General features: G+C 47.1%; 1 protein-coding gene and 1 non-coding gene across 2 annotated transcripts; both read left to right on the top strand.

Moving 5' to 3' along the window:
* The first annotated feature begins 629 nt into the window (after window positions 1-629).
* LOC139061143 (ELL-associated factor 1-like) lies at window positions 630-22935 on the top strand. The gene is made up of 3 exons (XM_070540763.1): window positions 630-1079; window positions 2595-2934; window positions 21886-22935. Exons 1-3 carry the CDS (start codon window positions 690-692, stop codon window positions 22095-22097), a joined length of 942 nt encoding a protein of 313 aa, XP_070396864.1. The 5' UTR covers window positions 630-689; the 3' UTR covers window positions 22098-22935.
* TRNAS-CGA (transfer RNA serine (anticodon CGA)) lies at window positions 11274-11346 on the top strand. Its single transcript has one exon. It is a non-coding gene; the product is annotated as a tRNA-Ser (tRNA).
* Window positions 22936-23717: the final 782 nt, after the last annotated feature.

Genomic DNA, 23717 nt, shown 5'->3' with positions numbered 1-23717 from the left:
ATGAATTCAGATAGAAGCATCACAGTTTATTTTTCATCTTGGGTTATACATTCACTTTCCTTTTCTGTGTTATTCATTTATTAACTAATGAAATTCATTTTTTAATCATATTAACACCCGATTCGTGGCCTATCCCCCATAGTGGGTTTATGACATTAATTAAGACTTCTTCATCATCATCATCAGCATCATCAGCATCATCAGCATCATCATCATCATGTAGGAGCACCCGAGCTAAAGCTTCCCAGAACGCGAATGGCAGCACATAAGCAGGCGCGCGGGCAGATGGAGAAGACCAGACAGGGCAATTCTTTCGTTCGGGGCGTCCACTTTGGGTTTCAGCCACAGGGATGCATGCTTCGCTGTCCAAACATTCCTTACAGAATCTAAACGAATGCCCTGCTAAATTCTATTTTTATTATTACTTTTAAATTAATTATTTCTCATTCAACAGCACCTTCCTGATTTTATTTTAGCTGGTTATTCAACCCTATTCAATGCTATTCCCATAGATAATAGGAAATTTATGCTATAAATTATTTTGGAATAATCCATCCATTTCTTGGCCAATCCCCCATCGTGGGTAGGAGCCACACGTGCCACAGGCTACAACAACAACAACAACAACAGCGAGAAGCAGCTCCAACCGTTGTCCTCAAGGATCACGATCAAGTGCGGCCTTCGCGAAGATGAGTGCGCGGCAAAACGAGGACAGGGCGTCCAAAGAGAACGCCGACGCGGCGGTGACCGAAACGGTGACGACCAGCGTACCCATGGACTCGGAAGCGTTGCGGGCCACAGCGGGTTCCACGCCACCGCTGCACCCCCGGGCCTCCCGGTTGCACAAGGCCAAGCCGTCCAAGGAGAAGAAGGCGCGCGCTCAAACCAAGGGCGACAGGCAGCGTTCCGTCCCGTCCAAGGATCGCTCGCGCTCCAGGACGAGCGCGTCGAAGCTGAGCGGCTCCAGAAGCACGGACAGTAAGCAGGCCAGGAACCCTGCGCCATCGCGTCCTCCTCCTCCTCCTCCTCCTCCTCCTCCTCATCTTTCGCTTGCTCCGCCTAAGTTGAAGGCGCAAGAGGTAAGACAGAGAACATAAGCGAAGCACGGCCTCGGAGATCGGGCAGCGCACGGTGTTAGCCCGCGCCACCGGATGTCGGAGGCCATGGAAAGAGTGCGCTGCGTTTTTATCTGCGAAACAATCGAGGGAACCAAGAAGAGAGGCTTACATTTAAAAGATAGTAACATTCTTTTACTCTTATATACGCTTTCGCGGTCGGTGGTCGGACTTTCTTGGTCGTACAAAAAGGCGCCCGTGCAAAAATTTGTGCGTTCACGCGCCGCCTATAGTTGCAGGGCACGTTCACCGTCGAACGGCAACAATAAGTAAGCCCAATAAAAAAAATGATGAGAACGTAATTCTCACAGATATATACAGGTTCTAGAAACAGCATTTTTCAACGGTAAGATCAATATTTCGTCATGTTTTGTTAAACAGCCCGTGCTGCTGCGGGGTTCGCGAAGATAAGTAAATCGGTGACAAAGCAAGGGCAGAACTCCGCTGCGTTGTTGACGTGCGGTCAGTCCTGCCTGTTTGTTCATAATTTTGTGGCTGCTGGTACTGTTCTCGTTCCGCGGTAGCGACACATCACTGTGGAAATAAACTTATTGATGGCATACCGTCTTTTTGTTATGTGGAAGAAATAATTCTAAGTCGCAGTTCTTCTGGTTGTGTGTATTTACGTTTCGGGATGTCCAAATAATCTTCCCTCTGAGCTTGCCGGCAAATGCTTTCGCGCGAGAGCTTAGGGACGTCTGAAGTTTTAGTAACGCTAGTAACCATAGTCGCTTTAGTTACCTGTGGCGCAGGCTTGAGAGGGCTCCGGCATTGCTACAGATATACTGGTTAACGGCTCTCTCATTCGCGGACGCAATGAAAGAACGAACGGTACATAAATGTCTTCGATGCAAATATGTCCATTGGTGATTTAGCGGTGAATGTTGGAGAAATGCGTCAGGAATACGTCGCACATCTTTGAGGTCCCGGATCCTTGATTTAAAATGCGCACGGCTGGCGGTGCTGCGGCGACGGCCAGTGACTGTCTTGGGTATTTATGCGTAGTAAATCTAGCCCTAAGTACGCTATAGCTTTGTTTCTGCGCTGTAGAAGTTTTTGTTAGCATTTGTACTTTGTGTTTCCTCGATAACGTGCGCCTATATCTACAACTCCTGTATGCGCTTGCATTACTACTGCATACAGGTACGTGCTTATGAACTGCCAATGTATGCTTTTTATTGTTCCTGGAGGGTAGTCCTTATTTCGGTGTGAATAACACCTTTAGCCTCGCTCTGCGTGGCTTGGTTCTTTTGTAAATGAACCAAAATAAACTTCAACCCCGGTCATAGTGACGCCCTGTTGGCCTGCGTTGGCCTGGCATTCAGGCCTTTCCGCCTCGCGGACGCAATGAAAGAACGAATCACTTGAGTCACTTGGTGGTTGCCGTCTTCTGCTCTACAAGCACGTCCGTGGTTATACCGCATTTCATTTACTTCACTTATCGCCTCACCGTACCACTCGTTTACGTCATCAACGCAGGTCCCAGCCGGTCCGCTGGCGACGCCGACGCCGACGCCGAGCGATTCTCTCGTGTCGTTTTCGAAGGAGGTGAGCAACGACGACCTGCAGCTGCCTCAGCTGCCAACGCGACCTACGAGCTCGAGCCAGAAGAAAGCGCCGGCCATGCCCGAGGAAGTGAAGAAGAGCTCGCGGAGCGACCCTAAGGGAGCCGCGATGCAGGCGCCATCGAAAAAGGCGGCGGACGAGTCGTCCAGCGGCACGCAGGCCGCCGGGCATCGGCAGGGTCCGGCCTCCGCGGATTCCAGCCGGCCATCCACGAAGCCATTCCGGGCGTCCAGGACGTCCTCTGGGACCACAAGTTCGTTCCATTTCTCTAATGCATTACGTAGCAACGCAGTAACGTATGTATGTATGTATGTATGTATGTATGTATGTATGTATGTATGTATGTATGTATGTATGTATGTATGTATGTATGTATGTATGTATGTATGTATGTATGTATGTATGTATGTATGTATGTATGTATGTATGTATGTATGTATGTATGTATGTATGTATGTATGTATGTATGTATGTATGTATGTATGTATGTATGTATGTATGTATGTATGTATGTATGTATGTATGTATGTATGTATGTATGTATGTACGTATGTATGCACGTACGTACGTAAGCACACGCACACCTTTTACATGTATTTAGGTAGGAGCACCCGAGTTAAAGCTTACGAAGCCTTAGCTCGGGTGCTCCTGTCTAAATACATGTAAAAGGAGAATTCGTTTTTCTCCGCAACCTCTGCATCAAATTTGACGAAGTTTGTTGCATTTAAAATAAAAACTCAAAGTCTAGTGCCTGTTAGTCTCGAAGTTTCGATTAAAGTCATCAATCTTTTATGAAAAGTGGCAAGTGTCGAACATTTTCAGAAACCGAAACTATCAAGTTTTCAGCTCTGTCACTCAGCAATGAAAAAAGATATCACAATTGTGTAAATTGAATCTAACAGTACATCTAAAGCGGACGAAATGGATATGTTAAACATGAATCTTAAAACATTGTAATAGGGAAATACAGCTTTCGCAGAACTCTTGTACACAAGGTAATAAATATATGTAAGATATAAATAGACATATTTAATTTGTCCGCTTTCAGTGATATAATGGATGCCGTGAAAACCGATATCTGTACTTGATGCTGAGTTGTTAATTTGTAGACTTCGTGCTTCCATTTATTTCAAGCTTTCAAATTAAAAAAGATTCTTAATAAAATTCAGGCCCGAAATTGAAATTCCGTTTCCAACAGTCACTAGAATTTAACTTTATCTCTCAAATACAACAGATTTCATTAAAAACGGTCCTGGAGTTATCTCGGAAAAAGTTTTTGCGTTTTACATGTTTTTTTTTTGCGTTTTCCTAAAGCTTCCTCTTGAGAGGAAGCTTTAGGAAACGCTCGCCGCGAACGCTATGCACGAAGGCGGGCTTTCTGGTAAAAACGCGGCTTTTTGCGTGGCCACGATGCGGCAGAGGTGGGCGCCATCTGGATGTATTGCAAGGAACTGGGCGCACCACTCCGTGGCCTCCGAGATGCTCAAGCGCCGGCGCGTGCAAATGGCGGACGCCGTAGCCAGTCTATGACTGGTAGAAACGCTGGAAAAGGGGTTTATTTGAGTTTTCGCGTTACAGAATTATGTTTTATCGTCTAGTCAAATTACAGTCCCACGCCCATCATGTCTGTAGGCTGTGTGTTAGTCGTACTTTACGATTTTTCTACGTATTCTAGCTTGAGAAATTTAAATAGTTCAGTAGCTGTCTTGCGCTACGTGGGCTAGGGCCTGAGTATAGCTGGTTCGAACATCTTTTTGCCAAAACAACGTGCCCGATGCGGGAGGCCGACGCTGTATTTTCTGCGACACGGAGCGTTAACGTTATTGCGCTAATATGAAGAGTCTCGAATAGCTAAAGGCCAACTGCCACGATATTATGTGTCGCGTAAGAAGTCTAGCTTCGGGTAGTGTCGGCATAGAGCAACCTCCGTGGAAGATGTGAGGTTTTATATACGAGCAGATGCGTCACGAAAGGGCCATAAAAGTAGACGTTTTTTGATACCAAAATTTTTACAAATAAGAAGAAAAAGAGCCGGACAGCAACGCCGCAATAATCTTTCGCCAGAAGTTGCGCATAACTTCGAATGCGCGGCTCCACAGCATGACCTCAGAGATTGGGTGTCACTCGATTCTGGAAGGCGATGTTCTGGGACTTACGTCACATCCGCTAACAACCGGGGGCGCGCGTTGTCCGCTTGGACGCTTTTTTTTAAGGGTGGCTAATGCGTCAGTTAGACCATTACCAGTCCAAGAAGCTTTGCCAAGATTGCGTCAGTTGTATGCGCAATACTAATTTATAACCAATTTAGTCAAGTCAAATTTTGTTGCAGTTTGGCTTCAAAGTGAGCGGCCGGAATAAAAGAACGCGGAGAATGTGAAGCGCTTCACTTTGTCTTCTTGTGGCACCTAACCTGACCCTTGTTGCGCTTGAGGAAGCTTTAGCTCGGGCCCAACTCCGACGCGGCCTATTCAAATACATGTAAAACGCAAAAACGTTTTTATAAGATAACCACTGGACCGATTTTGATGAAATTTGTTGCATTTGAAAGAGAAACTTAAATTCTAGTGACTGTTGGAAGCGGAATTTCGATTTAGGGCTTGAATTTTCTTAAAACGATTTTCAAATTTTTAACCGTTTGAAAAAAATAGAAGCACGAAGTTTACAAATTCACAGTTCTGCATGAAGAACAGATATCGCGGTTCTGTAAACGGCATCCATTAGATCATTCAAAGCGGACAAATTCAATATGTCATTTTATATCTTACGTGAATTTGTTACGTTGGTTACAACTGTTTTGCAAAAGTTGTATTTCCCTATGATTAAAATTTTTTATATTCATGTGTAACATATCAATTTTGTCCGCTTTAGATGTACTATTAGATGCCATTCACAGAATTGTATTATCCTTTTTAGTGGTTGAGTTACAGAGCTGTAAACTTGATAGTTTCGTTTTTTGAAGATCTTCAATTTTCGCCAATTTTTAATAAAAAATTGACAACCTAACTCAAAAATTTGAAACCAACAGTCACTAGATTTTAAGTTTGTCTTGTAAATGCAACAAACCTCGTCAAATTTGGTGCAGTGGTTGCCGAGAAAAACGAATTCTCCTTTTACATGTATTTAGATAAAAGCACTCGAGCTAAAGCTTCCTCTTAAGCATCGCGTCTATCCATGTTTTTTTTTTTCACCAACTATATCACATCGCAGGATTACTCGCGTTTCAAGATACCACACGCAAAACTTACAGGTTGTTTACAATGCGAAAATTAACGTTTTCAGACAGGTGCTAAACTAGCGTGCTAGTTAACAAGGTGTCCGTGCGGATAGCTAAGGCTCCTTTCGTTTTCTTATTTTTTTTTCTTTTTTGGTCAGTCACAAGTAAGAAATTTTGTCACTTATGCACTCAAACGTTACAGTCGCGCTTATTGCCGTCTACGCTTAGAAGTGGAACGCGCTCCAGGAACAATGTGCGCGCAGTGTACAGCCCGGTCGGAAGCGGCATCTCGCTGCAAACGAAGGCGCGGGAGGTTCCGGACCCGTACGCGATGGCGCCACTCCTGGAAGTCTTGGTGGACGACCTGAGGGAAGTTTGAAAGTTTGAAAGTTTGAAAGTTTATTTACCATAATGAACGTATACAATTGCAAAGTACACACTTTTGGGACCCAACAAATTTGTTAAGGGGTCCCTACCGATTGTTATCAGGGAAAAAACACTTCTATGGCAGCTGTTTTTTTTTATAGTGCAAAATCACACAAAACCTATATAGCTGAAGTAAAACAAGATAATACAGTAGTAGGGAACATTTCACAAATGAGATACATTTTTCTAACAATTTTCTTTGTTACGTCATCGAAAACATCGGCACAGAAAAAGAAAAAAAAGAAAAGTGAGGGCATGCGCAAGCATGCGCAGTGTTACGCATTGTTAATAAGTGAGAGTTTTAATCGTTTAAGAAATGTATGCAATGTTCTTAGAGTGGTTAGGTCACTCTCAAGCTTATTCCAAACTGAGGTACCTGTAAACTGTAGTGTTGAGCGACCGTAATTATTATTTACCTTAGGCAATAAAAAACGACAACGAGGTGTGTTTCCAACATTGCGAAGTGAGGGATGGAGCGAGACTGTTGTCAAGGCCAGTTTTTCATGAACTATTTGATGCATGACGGAGGCGATGTTGTATGTTGTCAAATCGTAAATGTTGAGAATGTTAAGGGTTTTAAATAAATCTTCACTCTTATTATGCATACTGTTGGGTGCTATAATGCGAAGAGCTCTTTTTTGAAGTGTAAACACTGGTGACAGATGAGTTTTGTATGTGCAACCCCAGCTCGCTAAGCAGTAATTAATGTGAGAGTGAACAAATGCGAAGTAAAGATTGATAAGTATGTGGGGAGGGAAATAGTTTCCACATTTCGACAGCACATGCAAGCCATATGAAGCCTTTTGAACTACGGAACGCACATGAAGGCGGAATTTTAAATGGTTATCGATAATAACACCAAGAAATTTTGTCTCACTAGATTGTTTTATTGGATGGTTATTGTAAACTACATCTGAATGAATAGCAGTTTTCCTTTTTTCAGAGTGAAATAAGATAAAAACTGTCTTAGTTGGGTTAAGGTGAAGGGCATTCATTGTACACCAACGGTGCAAAATTTGTAATTCAGAGTTAAGTTTATTAATTAGGTTGCATTCTTCATAATCTGCTATAATAAGGTTAGTATCGTCTGCATAGAGTACAGGGGTAGCACACACAAGCTGCGAAGGCAGGTCATTTATATAGAGTACAAAAAATAAAGGTCCAAGTACGGATCCCTGGGGAACGCCAAGGTTAATAACGGTGCTGTTGGACTGAAAATCACCTAGTTGAACAATTTGTTGACGATTTTCTAAGTAACTGCGAATTAACGTCAAAGGTATTCCATTAATCCCGTAACGAAGCAATTTATCGCTGAATATAAAATGATTGAGGGAATCGAAAGCTTTCGCAAAATCTATGAACAATCCCGCGACCAGATAACCACTGTCTATTGATTTTCTAATTAAGTCTGTAAATGTTTAGACTGCAGTTTGTGTGGAAAGGCAGTTTCTAAAACCAAATTGGTGCCGAGAAAGAATGTTGTGCTTGTGCAGGTAGTCATTAAGGCGCCTCGCGAATATTTTTTCGGGTATTTTGCTGAAGAACAGTAGCACTGAAATTGGACGGTAGTTTTCTATTCTATGCTTGTCCTTTGACTTGTACAGTGGCAGCACCTTGGCAATTTTCATCCGTTCCGGAAACACACCCGTGACGAATATAGTATTGACGATATGCGCGAGAACTGGTGACACGATGTCAGTTACAAGTTTAACGACATGCGCCGAAACATTGTCAATTCCAGAGGCTGTGTTTCGCAAATTAGAAATAACTGAAGCCACCTCAAGCTCATCTGTAGGGTAAAGGTAAAAAGAAGCATTTGTACGTGGAATGTACGTTGCATCAAAATCCTTACCAGTTGAGTTTATGTTGGATGAAAAATAGGCACTGAAAGCATTACAGATACCTTCCGGTGTAGTGTACACAACATCATTGTATATTATTTTTTCTGGGGGATGTGGTTTTGTGTCTCGCCCTAGAAACTGGTTGAGAAGGGACCAGTTTTTTTTCGAATCCTTCCCGTTCTGTTCAATGCGATTGCTAAAATAGGCTTTCTTTGCTGCATAAACTCTTCTATTAAGAGCTTGCGAATACGCAGAGTATCTTTCCTTCAAGGAAGTGTTATAAGGTTGCCTTTTTAATTTCCTATACATGTTATATTTCGCTTTAATAGAACGCAAGAGCGCGCCCGTTACCCAAGGATCTCGCGGGATCGCATGTCTATTGCGCACACAGTAAGTGGTGGAGGCGGTGGCGATCGCCTCAGTAAACATGTCTACAAACATGTCGTAAGTATTGTTAGAATTTTTCGAAGAGTATACACGTGACCAATCAATTGCGCGTATATTATTTGCAAATACGTCAGCGTTAAATAATGTCCGCGTAAAACACTTCTTGCTTGAGTTCAGGCAGTTTGACATTACAAAAAGCACAGGGTAGTGATCAGTAATACTAACATCTAAAACTTCCGCATATTTGCAAACAGGAGTGTTAGACAGCACGTGGTCTATAAGTGTACTACTGTGTTCTGTTACACGCGTTGGTTTGTCTACAAGCAATGAGTAACCATAACTAGTAAAATAAGACACATATTCATAACAAGAAGAAGAATCAATGTCACTTACATCAATATTAACATCACCCATTATTACTACACGAGCATTAGAACTCAAGAACGCATTAAATATACAGTCAAGGTCATCGCAAAACCCGTGATAAGATGCAGACGGCGACCTATATATAACGCCCACAATAAGGTTCTGTGACGGCTGCAAATTACTTTTATCCACTTCAATCCATACTGATTCACAATGAGGTGCTTTAAATTCAGTATCGTGTCGTCTCCTGTACGTAATGCTATCGTCTATGTACAGGGCAGCACCACCATGGGCGATGCCAGATTGGTTGTAGGTTGCGCGGCAGTTCGCTTCTAGCTTGTAACCCGGTTTATTGGGAAGTCCGACTTCATTTTCCGTCAACCATGTCTCTGATATGCCAATAAAGGAGAACTTGTTGCTAAATAGGCTAATAAAATTACGAATTTGCTCCTGGTTTTTCCGTAAACTGCGCGCATTGAAGTGTGCACCCAGCAGCACGTTTTCAGAAACTGTCTTTTGATTGAAATCGTCTACTGACATGTACGCCATGACGTCTGTGATTTGCTAGCTAGCTGATACGACTAAGATCAGCCTCACAAGTAACACGTACAACAGGGCTATCAGTTGCTTTCCGTGCTTTGATTTGACCTTGATCTGTCCAAACAAACATCCACTTCTTTTCCCTTTTTCGCTTCAGTGCCTCAGCCAACAATGTCTTGTTTTCACGTGTGAGATGCTCATTTACGTAGATTGCCTGTTTTCTGACGGAAGAAAAGGCCAGCGCATTCGTGGAAAGCCGCGCCTTTTTCGCTCGCTGATAAAATTCATTTCGGACTTTCCTTGAAGCAAAACGAACGATTATGTTTTTTTCAGTGGTATTGTGCGCAAGAGATACGCGATGGCAAACATCGATGTCTTTGCTATCAATGGGGTAACTAATTTGCTCTCCTATCTTCTGGACTAGTAATTCACAGTTCTCATTTCGTGTCATAGGTATACCCTTGATTTCGATGTTGTTGCCCCTTGAATATTGCTCCAGGGACATCACACGGCTTAACAGCTCTTCATTTTGTCGCTTCAGATTTTCGTTACTTTCGCGCAAGGTTGCGTTTTCCTTCACTATTTCATCACATTTGCTGAGAAGAGATTCAAAGTTGGAATTCATAAGCTTCATGCTCTCTTCCATGCCAATGACCTGGTTTGGTAATTGCGCAAGACGGTCCAGACGTATAGTTATGTCATCCAATCTGGAGGTAAGTGCATTCACACTCTGACTATTGGAGCTACCTGCCTGTGCGGTAGGACCCTGAATTTCGTTCTCGTCTGTCGTGGTGTTCGCAGCTGCTGAGCTACCTCTTAACCTTGCTGAGCAGCATGTCGGACACTTCCACGTCCTTCGAGCAGCTTCATTCTTTCCTTTAAAGAATGTTTCACTTGTACCAGAACATTTTCCTGCGTGATAAATGTAATCGCATTCGGAACAAGTAATCCTATTACAGTCATTGCCGATTGTCTTCTTGCATGAAAGGCAAACGTCACGCGTCATGGTAATTGTTCTCTGCAAATGGAAAACACTGACACTTTCTGGCAGCAGCGGCAGCAGGAAGGACTAGCGGAAAAGTTCTGAAATGTACAACTAACCTGTAAATACACGACGAAGCAGTTAGAACACGTCCAGTCTGCTCCACCGCCACTGCCAGAATAATGCGGACGAAGGCGCAGTCAGTGCCTCGAAGGATAGTAGAGTGGTGTCGCTGCACTCGCTTGAATGGGGCGTCAATGGAAGATAGTGACGTATTATGGCCAGGTTCATCTGCACCCAAGAAGGACAGCGTAGATCGTTCTTGCTTGTGTTCTGCGCCGAAGCTGTAAATACACGACGAAGCAGTTAGAACACGTCCAGTCTGCTCCACCGCCGCAACCACCGCCGCTGCTCCACCGCCGCAAGACTTGGGCAAGCGCTGCTCCTGGCAGACGGGCGCCCTCGAGCAGACGTCGGTGCCCAGGCTCCCTTTCGGCTCCACTTCCGGGAGCGGTAACTGAGGTTTCAGCTCCTCGATAGGACTCGCAATATCTTGACATAGGTTTAGCTGCTGCGCACATCGTGTATATAAATATATATATATATATATATATATATATATATATATATATATATATATATATATATATATATATATATATATATATCATAAGAGGCCAACAAACACTGACACCAAGGACAACATAGGGGAAATTACTTGTGCTTAATAAATGAAATAAAGAAACGATAAACTAATGGAAATTAAAGTGGATGAAATGTACAGGACACATAAACTAGGACACATAAATACCCAAGAAAGTGGATGGAAAAACGGCGCCGCGGTAGCTCAATTGGTAGAGCATCGCACGCGAAATGCGAAGGTTGTGGGTTCGGTTCCCACCTGCGGCAAGTTGTTTTTTCATCCACTTTAATTTCCATTAGTTTATCGTTTCTTTATTTCATTTATTAAGCACAAGTAATTTCCGCTATGTTGTCCTTGGTGTCAGTGTTTGTTGGCCTCTTATGATATGACTAATAAAAATCGGGCCCCTTGGTTAACCCCCTTTCTTCTCGTTATATATATATATATATATATATATATATATATATATATATATATATATATATATATATATATATATATATATATATATATATATATGTGTGTGTGTGTGTGTGCGTGTGTGTGTGTGTGTGTGTGTGTGTGTGTTGCTACGGGGCTAATAGAATTCACAAATGTAAGTACAGAATATTTACGATACCTGTAGCAGCTGACAAGATGGTAGACAGCACACGGTGTCCAGATCGTCGTCGTCTTCGGACCATGCTTAAAATGTCTTCGTCAGCGTATATATATATATATATATATATATATATCATCTGGAATCTGTGTAAGGTGAAGCTTTCGCGAAGCGGTGACCTAAATGCTACACAACTAAACGTAATGCATACGGTGGGCTTTACCTTCGGGGAACGCGCGATCTCGTGCAGTGTTTATCAGGCGTTTATGCCCTAAATATATTCCTGAAAAGCACGCTAGAGCAAACGGGGGCACAAGAAGGAACCAGAAATTAGAGCACGATCGATTGCCGCGCGTTCGTACATCCACATTTGCCCCGCCTGCCTTTAGACAACACGAATCCCCGTAACAACTTTCTCAACAGCATTAGGTCGTTTTATGAGCTACAGCAACGACAAGCTCTGCCGAAATGAAAACAGCAGTTCACGCGGAGGCACACCAGCTGTGGCACGTCGACACAAAGACGTCGCTCGCGAGGAGGATGGCGACGTCTGATGTTTGTCGAGAGATGTCACGCAGGAGATCACCGTGCTTGCCAAACGTGGTGCGGAAGATGAACAACTGTATAGCACTTATTTCACCGCTTCGATAAAGCTGCATTTCCGATAGATCCCAGCACGTGCGTTGGATCTCATTATTTTCTTTTATTGCGATAGCAATTACATCCAGGCGCTTTTTTTTTGTCGTCGCCGCGCGTCGTATGCTGTAAGTGCAAGTGAAAGCACGTAAGGGAGGTCGACGATCGTGGCTCAATCTGGCGCGCACAAAGGAAGAAAGCGGAGAGTAAACGCGCCGTCTTCCGTCGCGCCACCTTCCGTCGCGCGGGAGGCCGTGGGAGGTGGGAGGGAGGGAGCGGTAGCGGCGTTGTGCTCCGGTAGCAATTGCGCATTTCGCGACCGGGCCCAAGGGGAACTGACGATCACGGTTCGATCTCGCGTGCGCGATATGTGGAGGAAAGCGGGAAGGCAGCGCGGGAGGGAGGGGAGGGGCAGCTTCGACTCCGCCAACAAGTTCGTACTCTGCACGGCCGCGCATTGACGCGGCTACGGCAAAGTTGTTGTTGTTGTTATTATTATTATTATTATTATTATTATTATTATTATTATTATTATTATTATTATTGCATATACCAATCACTTTTGACATTCGTGGACTGAACGGTATGGAGATGAGTTTCCTGGAAGCCGCATGGCCCCTTGAAAGCGATCGTATCAACTGAGCCGGAACGACGTTACAACCGGTTTCCCCACAGCTGTCTTTTTTCCAATTTTTAAAGTTTATATTCTCTTCTTTCTTTTTTCACGACCTTGACACGGTGACGCCGACGTCACCAATTTTTTGTGAAGGCCACCAATCATTTATTAATATTACTCTTATACCACTGTCGCTTGAACCAATCAGTTATTCCCATATTTATACTCAGCAGCCCCACATTAGGCTTCTCTGCACAGAGAGTCGTAATGCGAGAAAGCAAGCTTTCAAGGCGGCCTGACGAGAACTGTTTTAGAGCGCAGCTCTTTGGCGTCCGTTCCTGGGTTTCGCGTCGGCGTTGTCGTCGGCCTCGTAACCAGCTCGCCGACGAATCTGCTCCGCCGCCGCCGCGCATGCGCGCTGTCGGCTCTCCGGGCGAGGGAGGATGATGGAAGGGAGGAGGAGACTGTGGAGGAGGGCTGGCTACACAAATGGCTCTTTGGCGTCCGTTCCTGGGTTTCGCGTCGTCGTCGGCGTTGTCGTCGGCCTCGTAACCAGCTCCGCCCCCCTTTCATCCCCCCAGCGCTAGCAGCGACCGACTGATACCGCTTTCGTGAGTCCGCTACCGCACTCACGAAAGACGTCGTGCACTTCCTGCAACTCGCATTAACCGTCCATCGATCCACACCGATGTTAGTAGTGGGGGACTTTAATGTTGATATAAAGACAAACAGCAATTTCCTAACACTTATGCGGGAGAACATCCCGTTCCTCTCGCTCGTAACGCGTCCCACGGCTGTGACAACCTCGCGAGGCACTTGTATAGATCTCGTCTTTGAGAATCAAGCATTGGTGTACCAAGTCGAACATATATCAGTCTATTTCTCCGACCACAAAGCTTCCTTCATGACTGTCAAGAACTGTTAGTGGAGTCTTTGTTAAAGGAATACGTGTGAAAAATAAAAAAAAATTTCTGTGATAGCGCATACATGTGTTGCTCGATTTCTTTGCCTCAATCTATCGAAAAGGTGAAACAGCTTATTTGCTGCGCTCAAATTTCGCATTAGGAAGTAACGTAATCGTCGGTAATTTTTCTCTCTGATCAATTTTTTTTCATTTTTTCCTTGTCGCTTATATAGCTACCAGTAACCTACACTTACAATATTGCTACGGAATAGTATTACCGATGACGAAGCGGCGAGCAGTACGAAGATGACGACAACGATTGGAGGCTAGCGTGGGCTGTTGCCTCTTGGCCAAGTGCGGCGTATTACGTTGTAAATATACTTGTATATAGCTTTTCATTTGCGTCTTCTTACGTAACAATATTATAACGATTAAATGTCTTGACCTCGCAAATTATTTATTTTTGTGCATTACATTACACCTTTCGCGTACATATTTTGCTCGGGTGCTTGCCAAGGAATGCTTACGCATTAAAAAAGATGCACTCAGTGGCCAGTTCAACGACAGCATTAAGCAGCTCCATCGCAATATAGCCTTTCACATGGCGTAGTTACCCCAATCCCACTACCGAACGAATGTTTGCACAAGCATACGCTCAAGTTACGTGCTAACTTGAGCGCCACTGTGCGCTGTTGTCATTTTGTGCCCTTGCAAGAGGAAAAAATCATCCTAAGCTTTATTTATCTTTTTTTCCGTGACTTCAAGCGTAATATTGCAAGAAACTGTGATTACACATAAACCGTGAATTACAGGGTTATCCCTATGCCTAGCTCATAACTAGGCTTCCCTGTTTTCGGTATATACCGACAAACACCAGCCGTTTTCTTTGAATCGGTGTGAAAAACGAAAAAGCGAGCATTTATTCTCTTAAGTTTATTTTCAATTCTACGACCCGTTCTTTTCTCTTATGTCTTTAGCAGCATTGCTGTTTCCAAATATTTAGGCCAGGCATAAGTGTCCGCGTGACAAGAAAAGAGGACTAGATAGTTCCCAGGACAAGCTTCTCCTCGCAAAGCTCTTTGCACGCGAGCAGGACGGATTCCTCCTCACCCTTCGACGTTTTCGAAGCCCCAATAAAGATCCATTTCTCTCCGGCATTCAAATTACGCGTCGAAAAACACCGATTTGAAGGGAGAAAAAAATGTCCCAGTTTGGCCTTAAGGGCGAAGCTTCGATTGCGATAACAAATTAGTACACAGCTATACGAAATAAGGACAGTAGTTTTATTGGCCGTGTAAACTTCGAAAAAAATTGCTTACTGTATTAACAAGCAGGGTGTTCAGCGCGCGTAAGCAAACATGAACACATCACGCTCGATTAGCGCGGTCAATGCGGTGAGAATTAACACAGCGCACGCAAAGGTATCAGCCGTCTGCGGATCTCTCTCAATATACGGCGCCCGCAACCGTGCCCGACCACGCAAAGTACGCACTTGTTGGCGGAGTCGAAACCGAACCCCCCCCTCCCCTCCTCCCTCTCGCGTTGAGTCCTCACATTCTTCCGTATATGGCCAGCCAGATTGAGCCGAGATCGTCAGTTGCCCTCGCCCCTGATTGCGAAATGCGCACTTGCTGTCGGAGCACAACGCCACACGCACCCCCTCCCTCCCTCCCTCCCTCTTTCTCTCCCATTCACTCAAGGCCTTTCGCGCGACGGAAGTCAGCCCGTTTGTTCTCCGCTTTCCGCCTTCGCTCGAGCCAGATTGAGCCGAGATCGTCAGTTGCCCTCACCTTTGATTGCGAAATGCGCACTTGCTGTCGGAGCACAGCGCCACACGCAACCCCTCCCTCTCTCCCTCCCTCCCTTTCTCTCTCCCATTCACCCAAGGCCTTTCGCGCGACAGAAGTCAGCGCGTTTATTCTCCGCTTTCCGCCTTCGCTCGAGCCAGATTGAGCCGAGATCGTCGGTTTCCCTCGCGAGCTTTCATTCGCAGGTACAGCACACGACGCGGGGCGACGGTCATATTGTAGCACTCTTCAATGAAGCACACTAAACACACTGATTTATTGTGGGCGAACTTGTGCCGGGAAACTCAATATTAAGCATTCACACACTTTTAAAAGAGGAGTCAACAGCAGCCTAGTCCACAGTCAACCGCGTCTCACCGCCGAACGCACTTCTCAAGCGCCCCGAAGGCCAAGAGCCACGCCGTAGCTTCTCATTGGACGGCAGACTCGGGCGCTGCCGTGAGCGCGTGCACGGGAGACACGCGCTGTATCGCCACGCGCGAGGCGTTGCTGGCGCTCTTCTAATGGCGATGCGACGAGTAATGGGCTTTAGCGATGAGACACTTGCAAAGGTGCCTCACGAGAGTGCTCGTACCTGGCATGTGGAGAGTTCTCTGCGGCATTAGTCCCCCTCAGAAAACGCATCGTCCCGATGCGTATGAAACAAATTTATCTATAGATGTGTTTTCATTGCCTGTCGTAGTAAGGCTTCATGCGGACTACGTGTACGACCTCCGCATGGATGTGCCGCTTTGATCGCTCTTGCTCAGGAGGGATGACTTCGTAATTCAGGTCAACTACTCGGCGAATAACTTCGTAAGGTCCAAAGTATCGGCGAAGGAGTTTTTCACTTAGTCCGCGACGACGCACTGGTGTCCATACCCACACTTTGTCGCCCGGGTGGTACTGAACTTCTCTGCGGCGCAGGTTGTAATAGCTTGCGTCCCTACGTTGTTGCTGGCGGATACGGAACCGTGCCAACTGCCGGGCTTCTTCAGCTCGTTGTAGGAAGTCGTCGACGTCGTACGGGTTGTTGTTTTCATCATCTACCGGCAACATAGCATCCAGTGTGGTTGTTACTGTGCGGCCATAGACCAGTTGAAATGGAGTGACCTGGGTTGTCTCCTGTACTGCCGTGTTATAGGCGAAAGTGGCGTAAGGCAAGATTGCGTCCCATGTCTTATGTTCAAGGTCGACATACATGGACAACATATCGGCCAGGCTTCGGTTTAGACGTTCCGTCAGGCCGTTTGTTTGGGGATGGTATGTAGTACTTTTTCTGTGACTGGTGTGAGTCATCTTCATCAAACATTGCATCAAATCAGCTGTGAAGGCCGCTCCTCGATCGGTAATCACGACCATTGGTGCACCATGTCGCAGTACTATGTTACAAACGAAGAAATTTGCAACTTCAACTGCCGTTCCTCGCTCAAGGCAGCCAGTTTCAGCATATCGTGTTAAATAGTCCGTCGCTACTACGATCCATCTCTTCCCTGACGATGATGTTGGGAACGGGCCAAGAAGATCCATTCCAACTTGTTGAAATGGACTCTTTGGTGGGTCTATGGGCTTAAGAAGTCCGGCCGGTTTCACGGGTGGTGTTTTGCGCCTTTGACATTCGCGACATGTCTTCACGTAATGCTGCACCGACGCTAACAATTTAGGCCAGAAGTATCTGAGACGAATTCTGGCGAACGTCCGGCTGACACCTAAGTGACCCGACGATGGTTCATCATGGCAAGCTTCCAAAATTTCTGGTCGCATGGCTGACGGTACGACGAGTAAGAATTTTTCCTGGTTGCGTTCAAAGTTTCTCTTGTAGAGCGCATTATCTCGGAGACAAAATGACGATAAAGCTCTCATAAACATGCGTGGGACTTGGACGTCGTATCCTTCGAGGTGTTTGATGAGTGGGAGTAATTCTGTGTCGGCCCGTTGACGCTCGGCGATTTCCGAAGCTGTCATCGCTGTAAGAAACGGGAAATCTTCTTCTTCTGAAGGAATCGACTCCACTGGTGAGCGGGACAAGCAGTCAGCATTGTTATGTTTTCTTCCAGACCTGTACACGACAGTAATGTCGTATTCTTGGAGCCTGAGGCTCCACCTCGCAAGTCGTCCAGATGGGTCTTTTAGGTTTGCCAGCCAGCAAAGAGAATGGTGATCGCTGACTGCACGGAACGGCCTGCCGTACAGGTATGGTCGGAACTTGCTGATGGCCCATATGACAGCCAAACACTCCTTTTCCGTCGCAGAGTAATTTGTTTCAGCTTTCGAGAGAGTGCGGCTAGCATACGCTATGACTTTCTCTTCCCCATTTTGCCACTGAACTAAAACCGCGCCGAGACCGAGATTGCTTGCATCTGTGTGGACTTCTGTGTCCGCTGTCTCGTCGAAGTGGGCGAGGATCGGTGGGGCTTGCAATCGTTCCTTTAGTTCATTGAAAGCAACCTCTTGTTCAGCATGCCACATGAAGGGTACGTCTTCTTTAGTCAGTTTCGTGAGAGGTTCGGCAATTTTCGAGAAGTTTTCTACAAATCGCCTGTAATAAGCGCATAGTCCCAAAAATTGCCGTACCGTCTTCTTGTTTGCAGGCTTTGGAAATCGTGCAACGGCAGCAGTCTTGTCGGGATCCGGAGCAGTACCTTGCGCGTTAATTACGTGACCCAGGAAACGAAGTTCTTGGAATCCAAACTGGCACTTTTCCGGTTTAATGGTTACGCCTGCCGAGCGGATGGCTTGAAGCACTAAACGCAGCCTCTGGACATGCTGGTCGAATGTTGCAGAAAATACCACTACGTCGTCTAGGTAAACTAAGCATGACTGCCATTTAAGACCCGAGAGGACACTGTCCATCATGCGCTGGAATGTCGCCGGCGCACAGCAGAGGCCGAATGGAAGCGCTTTGAACTCATACAGGCCATCTGGGGTTACGAAAGCAGTTTTTTCACGGTCTCTTTCGTCTACTTCAATTTGCCAATATCCGCTCTTGAGATCTAATGAAGAGAAAAATTTTGCATGTCGTAGGCGATCCAACGTGTCATCAATGCGGGGAAGGGGGTATACATCCCGCCTGGTCACGCTGTTCAATTTCCGGTAATCAACACAGAATCTCAATGTATTGTCCTTCTTTCTCACAAGGACTACCGGCGACGCCCACGGGCTGTTTGATGGCTGAATGACATCGTCCTCAAGCATCTCTTGCACCTGACTTTTTATGATCTCTCGTTCAACCGGTGACACTCGGTACGGGTGTTGGTATACTGGCCTGGTCGCTTCGTCTGTTATTATACGGTGTTTAACAATTGGTGTGCGCCGTACCTTTGACGAGGTGGAGAAACATTCTGCGAATTCATTTATAAGGTCCTCCATAATTTCTTTCTGGGCTGGCGTCAGACTTTGGTTGATCGCAACTGATGCTACGGCGTCATGCATAGTTTGGACAGCAGGTGGCCTTGACGCTAAGCTACATACATCTGTGACCGCAGTAGCGCTGTGAAGGAAGGCGATGGCTGTGTTCTTTGCGACGTGCTGAAATTCACTTCCGAAGTTCGTCAGCAATACATCAGCACACCCATCGCGTAGTTGAACAATTCCTCGTGCTACGCAAATGCCTTTTTTCAACAGTAGCTCGACGTTGGCCTCCGCTATGCCTTCCGAGTCGTCGAATGCTTCGTTTCTCACGCGAACCAGCATGCTGCATCGTGGTGGCACGGTTATGTCATCGTCGGTAATCCGCAAGGCAACGTGTTCTAGCTCCTCCGACTCTCGCATGTCTATAGCCTGCTTCGTAGAAAATGACACGCTAGAATTCTGCAGGTTGATTATGGCACCATTTGTTAGGAGAAAGTCCATTCCGAGTATTATATCCTTCGAACATTCTGGCAGCACGACAAAATCAGCGACGTAAGAAAAACCCCGAATTCCGATTCTCGCTGTACATCTACCCAGGGGCGTAATGAGGTGCCCACCAGCCGTACGTATCTGGGGTCCACTCCATGGCATCAAAACTTTTTTCAATTCCTTGGTGAGTGCATATCTTACGACGGAATAATCGGCACCTGTGTCAACTAATGCACTCAATTCATGACCGTCTATTGTAATGCGCAAGTCTGAAGAAATTCTCTGTTCACTTATCTTATTCATCCGCTTCTGTTTGTCGCGGCTGCTCGGTAAACTTGACGGAGGATCTTGGCTTTTTCGAACGTCAGCGGCCTCGCCTCCACAGGTCGCTCGCTTCAGTTTTCCGGACGTGGGCTGAGTGAACGACGCCTTGGTGAAACCGAGGATGGCCGTGGACTTGGTGATCGGTAGCGTGCAGACGTTGATGATCGGGGCTGGTGTTGGTATCCAGCAGCCGGATCTTGTTGTCGGGTCAAGTAGTCCTGAATTTCGGTGGGTCTTTCGCCATTACGGGGGCAAGGCGCATTTATCGTAAAGCCGCGAAGACCTGCTCTGCGATATGGGCACATTCTGTATAGGTGTCCGGCTTCCCCGCAGTGGAAACAGAGTGGTGTCCGGTCGGGTGCACGCCACACGTCACTTTTTCGTGGCCTCAGCTCTGCTAGAAGGGGTCCACTGCGCAGAGTCGGCTGGCGGCTGCTGGGAGTCGCGAATGGAGAACAATGCCCGGTCGGTTGGCATAACACATCAGCGTACGTTGGCACGCGACGTACGGGTGGTGGTTGGTCATGATGAACAGGCGGTTCCTCACGTCCTGGCTGCAGAATGGCATGGCGAACTTCATCTCGAATGACGGCGGCGAGAGTTGAGACTGTCGGCGTGGCTTCCGGTAGCTGCAGCTTTCGAAGCTCCTCCTTTACGATTGATCTCACCAGTTCTCTTAGTGCTTCGGTGTTACTACCTGGGCTTGCTGACAGGATATCGGCCGGTGCGCTGGTGACATCACGATTGTAGTGATGGGAACGCTGCTGTAGCGCCTTCTCTATGGTCGTCGCTTCGGTGCGAAACTCAGCAACACTGTGTGGTGGGTTGCGGACGAGTCCTGCAAACAGCTCCTGCTTAACGCCACGCATCAGATGGCGTAATTTCTTCTCTTCGGTCATGTTTGGATCCGCGCGCGTGAAGAGACGGGACATATCCTCGATATACATGCCGACACTTTCGTTAGTGCGCTGGTTTCTGGCTTGCAGAGCGTGCTCTGCCTTTTCTCGCCGATCGGTGCTGGCATACGTGGCAAGCAGCTGTCGCCGAAATTCTTCCCACGAAGATAGTGTCGCTTCGTGATTGACGTACCACGTCCTCGCTGACTCTTCTAACGCGAAGTACACGTTGCGAAGCATCCGTGTCTCGTCCCAGCCGTTGAAATCTGCCACTCGCTCGAACTGCTCTAACCAGTCTTCCACATCTTCGAACGTATCGCCGTGGAAGGACTCGGGCGTGCGTGGTGGGTACACGATGAGCTGCGATGATGCCACTGGGCTGGTCATGGTTGCACCGTCGCTGGTAACTGTTGCCCGCACTGCTGCAGCAACAGGAAGCGGTCCGAACTCGGGTGGGTCTCCTCGGATGCGGCGGCTTGTGCGCTGGTGTACTGGAGTCAGTTCCCTGGGTTCCAATCGCTGAGGGTCGGGGCTCCGTTCTTTTACGAAGTGGGGACTTCCAATCATACCCCGCACCTCCACCAGAAATGTAGCACTCTTCAATGAAGCACACTAAACACACTGATTTATTGTGGGCAAACTTGTGCCCGGAAACTCAATATTAAGCATTCACACACTTTTAAAAGAGGAGTCAACAGCAGCCTAGTCCACAGTCAACCGCGTCTCACCGCCGAACGCACTTCTCAAGCGCCCCGAAGGCCAAGAGCCACGCCGTAGCTTCTCATTGGACGGCAGACTCGGGCGCTGCCGTGAGCGCGTGCACGGGAGACACGCGCTGTATCGCCACGCGCGAGGCGTTGCTGGCGCTCTTCTAATGGCGATGCGACGAGTAATGGGCTTTAGCGATGAGACGCTTGCAAAGGTGCCTCACGAGAGTGCTCGTACCTGGCATGTGGAGAGTTCTCTGCGGCAATATCACCCTCGGATTTTACGCGAAACATCACGGCGACGGCGACGGCAAAGATGTGGCTGGAGTGTCCACATGATCGCAATCTTAATGATAAACACCGATAGATATAACTCCGAAATTTGAAGAAAAGTAAATACAGCCAACACGCAACCCTACTTATAACTACTCAGCGCAGCAAAGCGGCTTCTTTCGCGTTTACGGCTATTCGACCTACAGAAGTGTTTCGGTTCCCAGCCCAGCCGAAGCCTGCTGCAGCGCGGACCTCCGGCCGGCCGAACCCTCCCGAGGGAGGCTTGGATTTCTGCTCGTTCGCGGTGGGCACAACGGCGAGCTCCATGCTATTCATCGTGGTCCTGTACTTCTTCAAGGGCCTGCGCTCGCCCATGTCCAACTGCGGCGGGCAGACCTGCAGCGACTCGAGTGCTTCCTACGCGCCGCACAACTGACGATGCCATCCGTCAACGCGTTTCACTTCTGAGACAGCGACAATTCTTTTTATGCGAAGCATATTACGAGGGCTCAACCCAGCTCCTCAGGCGCGGCGGTGACCATGAAATCACGTGACACCGTGACGTCACGACAGAGGAGAAGTGGCTTTGGCTCAACTCTTGCAAGACGGGCTGGGTGGGAATCGAACCAGGGTCTCCGGAGTGTGGGACGGAGACGCTACCACTGAGCCACGAGTACAACGCTTCAAAGCGGTACAAAAGCGCCTCTAGTGAATGCGGTGTTGCCTTAGAAACGCGCTGTTTCTAAGGCGTGCGTCTCTTGCTCAGGCGCACATTTCGTTGCCGCGCCGAACGCCGCTTTGCTCGACGCTCACCGCGTCCAATGCGGGGCGCGTAGTCGCTGCCCTGTAGCCCATTGTCTTACACCCCTTGGCGGGTCGACGGGAACGCTGTCGCGTTCCACTCTTGAAGGCGAAGAAGTAATGCATGAGTTGTTTCTTCGTCTAGCCGAACCAAATATAGCCAAGCAACAGCAGTTCACCAGGCTAAACAGTGGTTCAACAACTAAAATAAAGGCTAGTATGCTTCGCATCCTGTGCTTAACCTAACCTAAGCCACAGCCATTTTTTTTTATATATATACATGTATAATGAAGCGAAAATCATTCACGTGGCACTGGTTCACATAGTATAGGCATCGAGTTAGCACTGCGTTCAACCGTGTTGCCAAGCGCTGCAAGACGAAACTTTTGGCCCAAGGCCATCTCGCGATACGCCCTCCGACGCAAGTGAAACGAGGAAATCGAATTAAAGATGATTGGTGGGAGTGAAATAATAAAAAAAGTGGCAACAATATACGCAGATTTTAGGTATTATTGGAATCTGTGGTAATTCGAAGGATTTGCCGCACAACGCATGCCATGAAGTGTTTTTTAATATTTTGATTTGTGAAAACCCCCGTGTACTTGGATTTGAGCCAGCGAGAAGACGACGATCCCGCCGCAGCTAGAGGCTGCAACGAGGAGCTATGACCAAGATACGCAACTTAAGGCCGTCCAGCATGTCTCGGCAGCTCTAGAGAGGCAGCGACCTCGCGAAACCGAGGAGAAGGGGGGCAGCACCCCCAGGAAGGGGGCGGCGGCCCTCTCGGCTCCACGGAAGTAGCGAGGAACCAAGACCTCGAGGAGCACAACGCACGAGACTGACGTAGTGGCCGCGTCGCGGTAAAAGCTTGTCCTCCCAGCGTGGAGGGAGCCTAACCGACTCTGCAGGCATTTTCACTAAAGTTGTTCTCTCTCTCTGGATTTGAATGCATCTTATAGCACCTCAGGTGGCCCAAGTTAACCCCGATTCCCCCGCTACGGCGTGCCTCATAAGCAGATCGTACCTTTGGCACGTAAAACGCCATAATTTAAATAATTTTTAAAGCGGTTTGTTCTAATTATGCAGCATTCTGCAGAAATTCGGCGGCCACAGCGGGAAATCGCCGCCGAGCTACGCTACTGGAAGATCAATTCAGCGCACCCTCTGATTTGGGCCAGTAGCGGCTGATAAACGACGAGCGCATCGTTTTCTCCTTTGCACATGGACGTGGCATTTGATGTGATATGGCTTTGAT

The sequence above is a fragment of the Dermacentor albipictus genome, chromosome 6 (genome assembly GCF_038994185.2).
Source record: "Dermacentor albipictus isolate Rhodes 1998 colony chromosome 6, USDA_Dalb.pri_finalv2, whole genome shotgun sequence".
Taxonomy (NCBI): Eukaryota; Metazoa; Arthropoda; class Arachnida; order Ixodida; family Ixodidae; genus Dermacentor; species Dermacentor albipictus.
This window is presented reverse-complemented; position numbering and strand designations above follow the sequence as displayed.

What these genes read in the sequence shown, in the direction of transcription:
- LOC139061143 (XM_070540763.1), top strand. Translation starts at nt 690, where the DNA reads ATGAGTGCGCGGCAAAACGAGGACAGGGCGTCCAAAGAGAACGCCGAC. An exon ending in CTAAGTTGAAGGCGCAAGAG is followed by an intron (nt 1,080 to 2,594) that starts GTAAGACAGAGA and finishes TCATCAACGCAG; the next exon opens with GTCCCAGCCGGTCCGCTGGC. An exon ending in GACGTCCTCTGGGACCACAA is followed by an intron (nt 2,935 to 21,885) that starts GTTCGTTCCATT and finishes TTCGGTTCCCAG; the next exon opens with CCCAGCCGAAGCCTGCTGCA.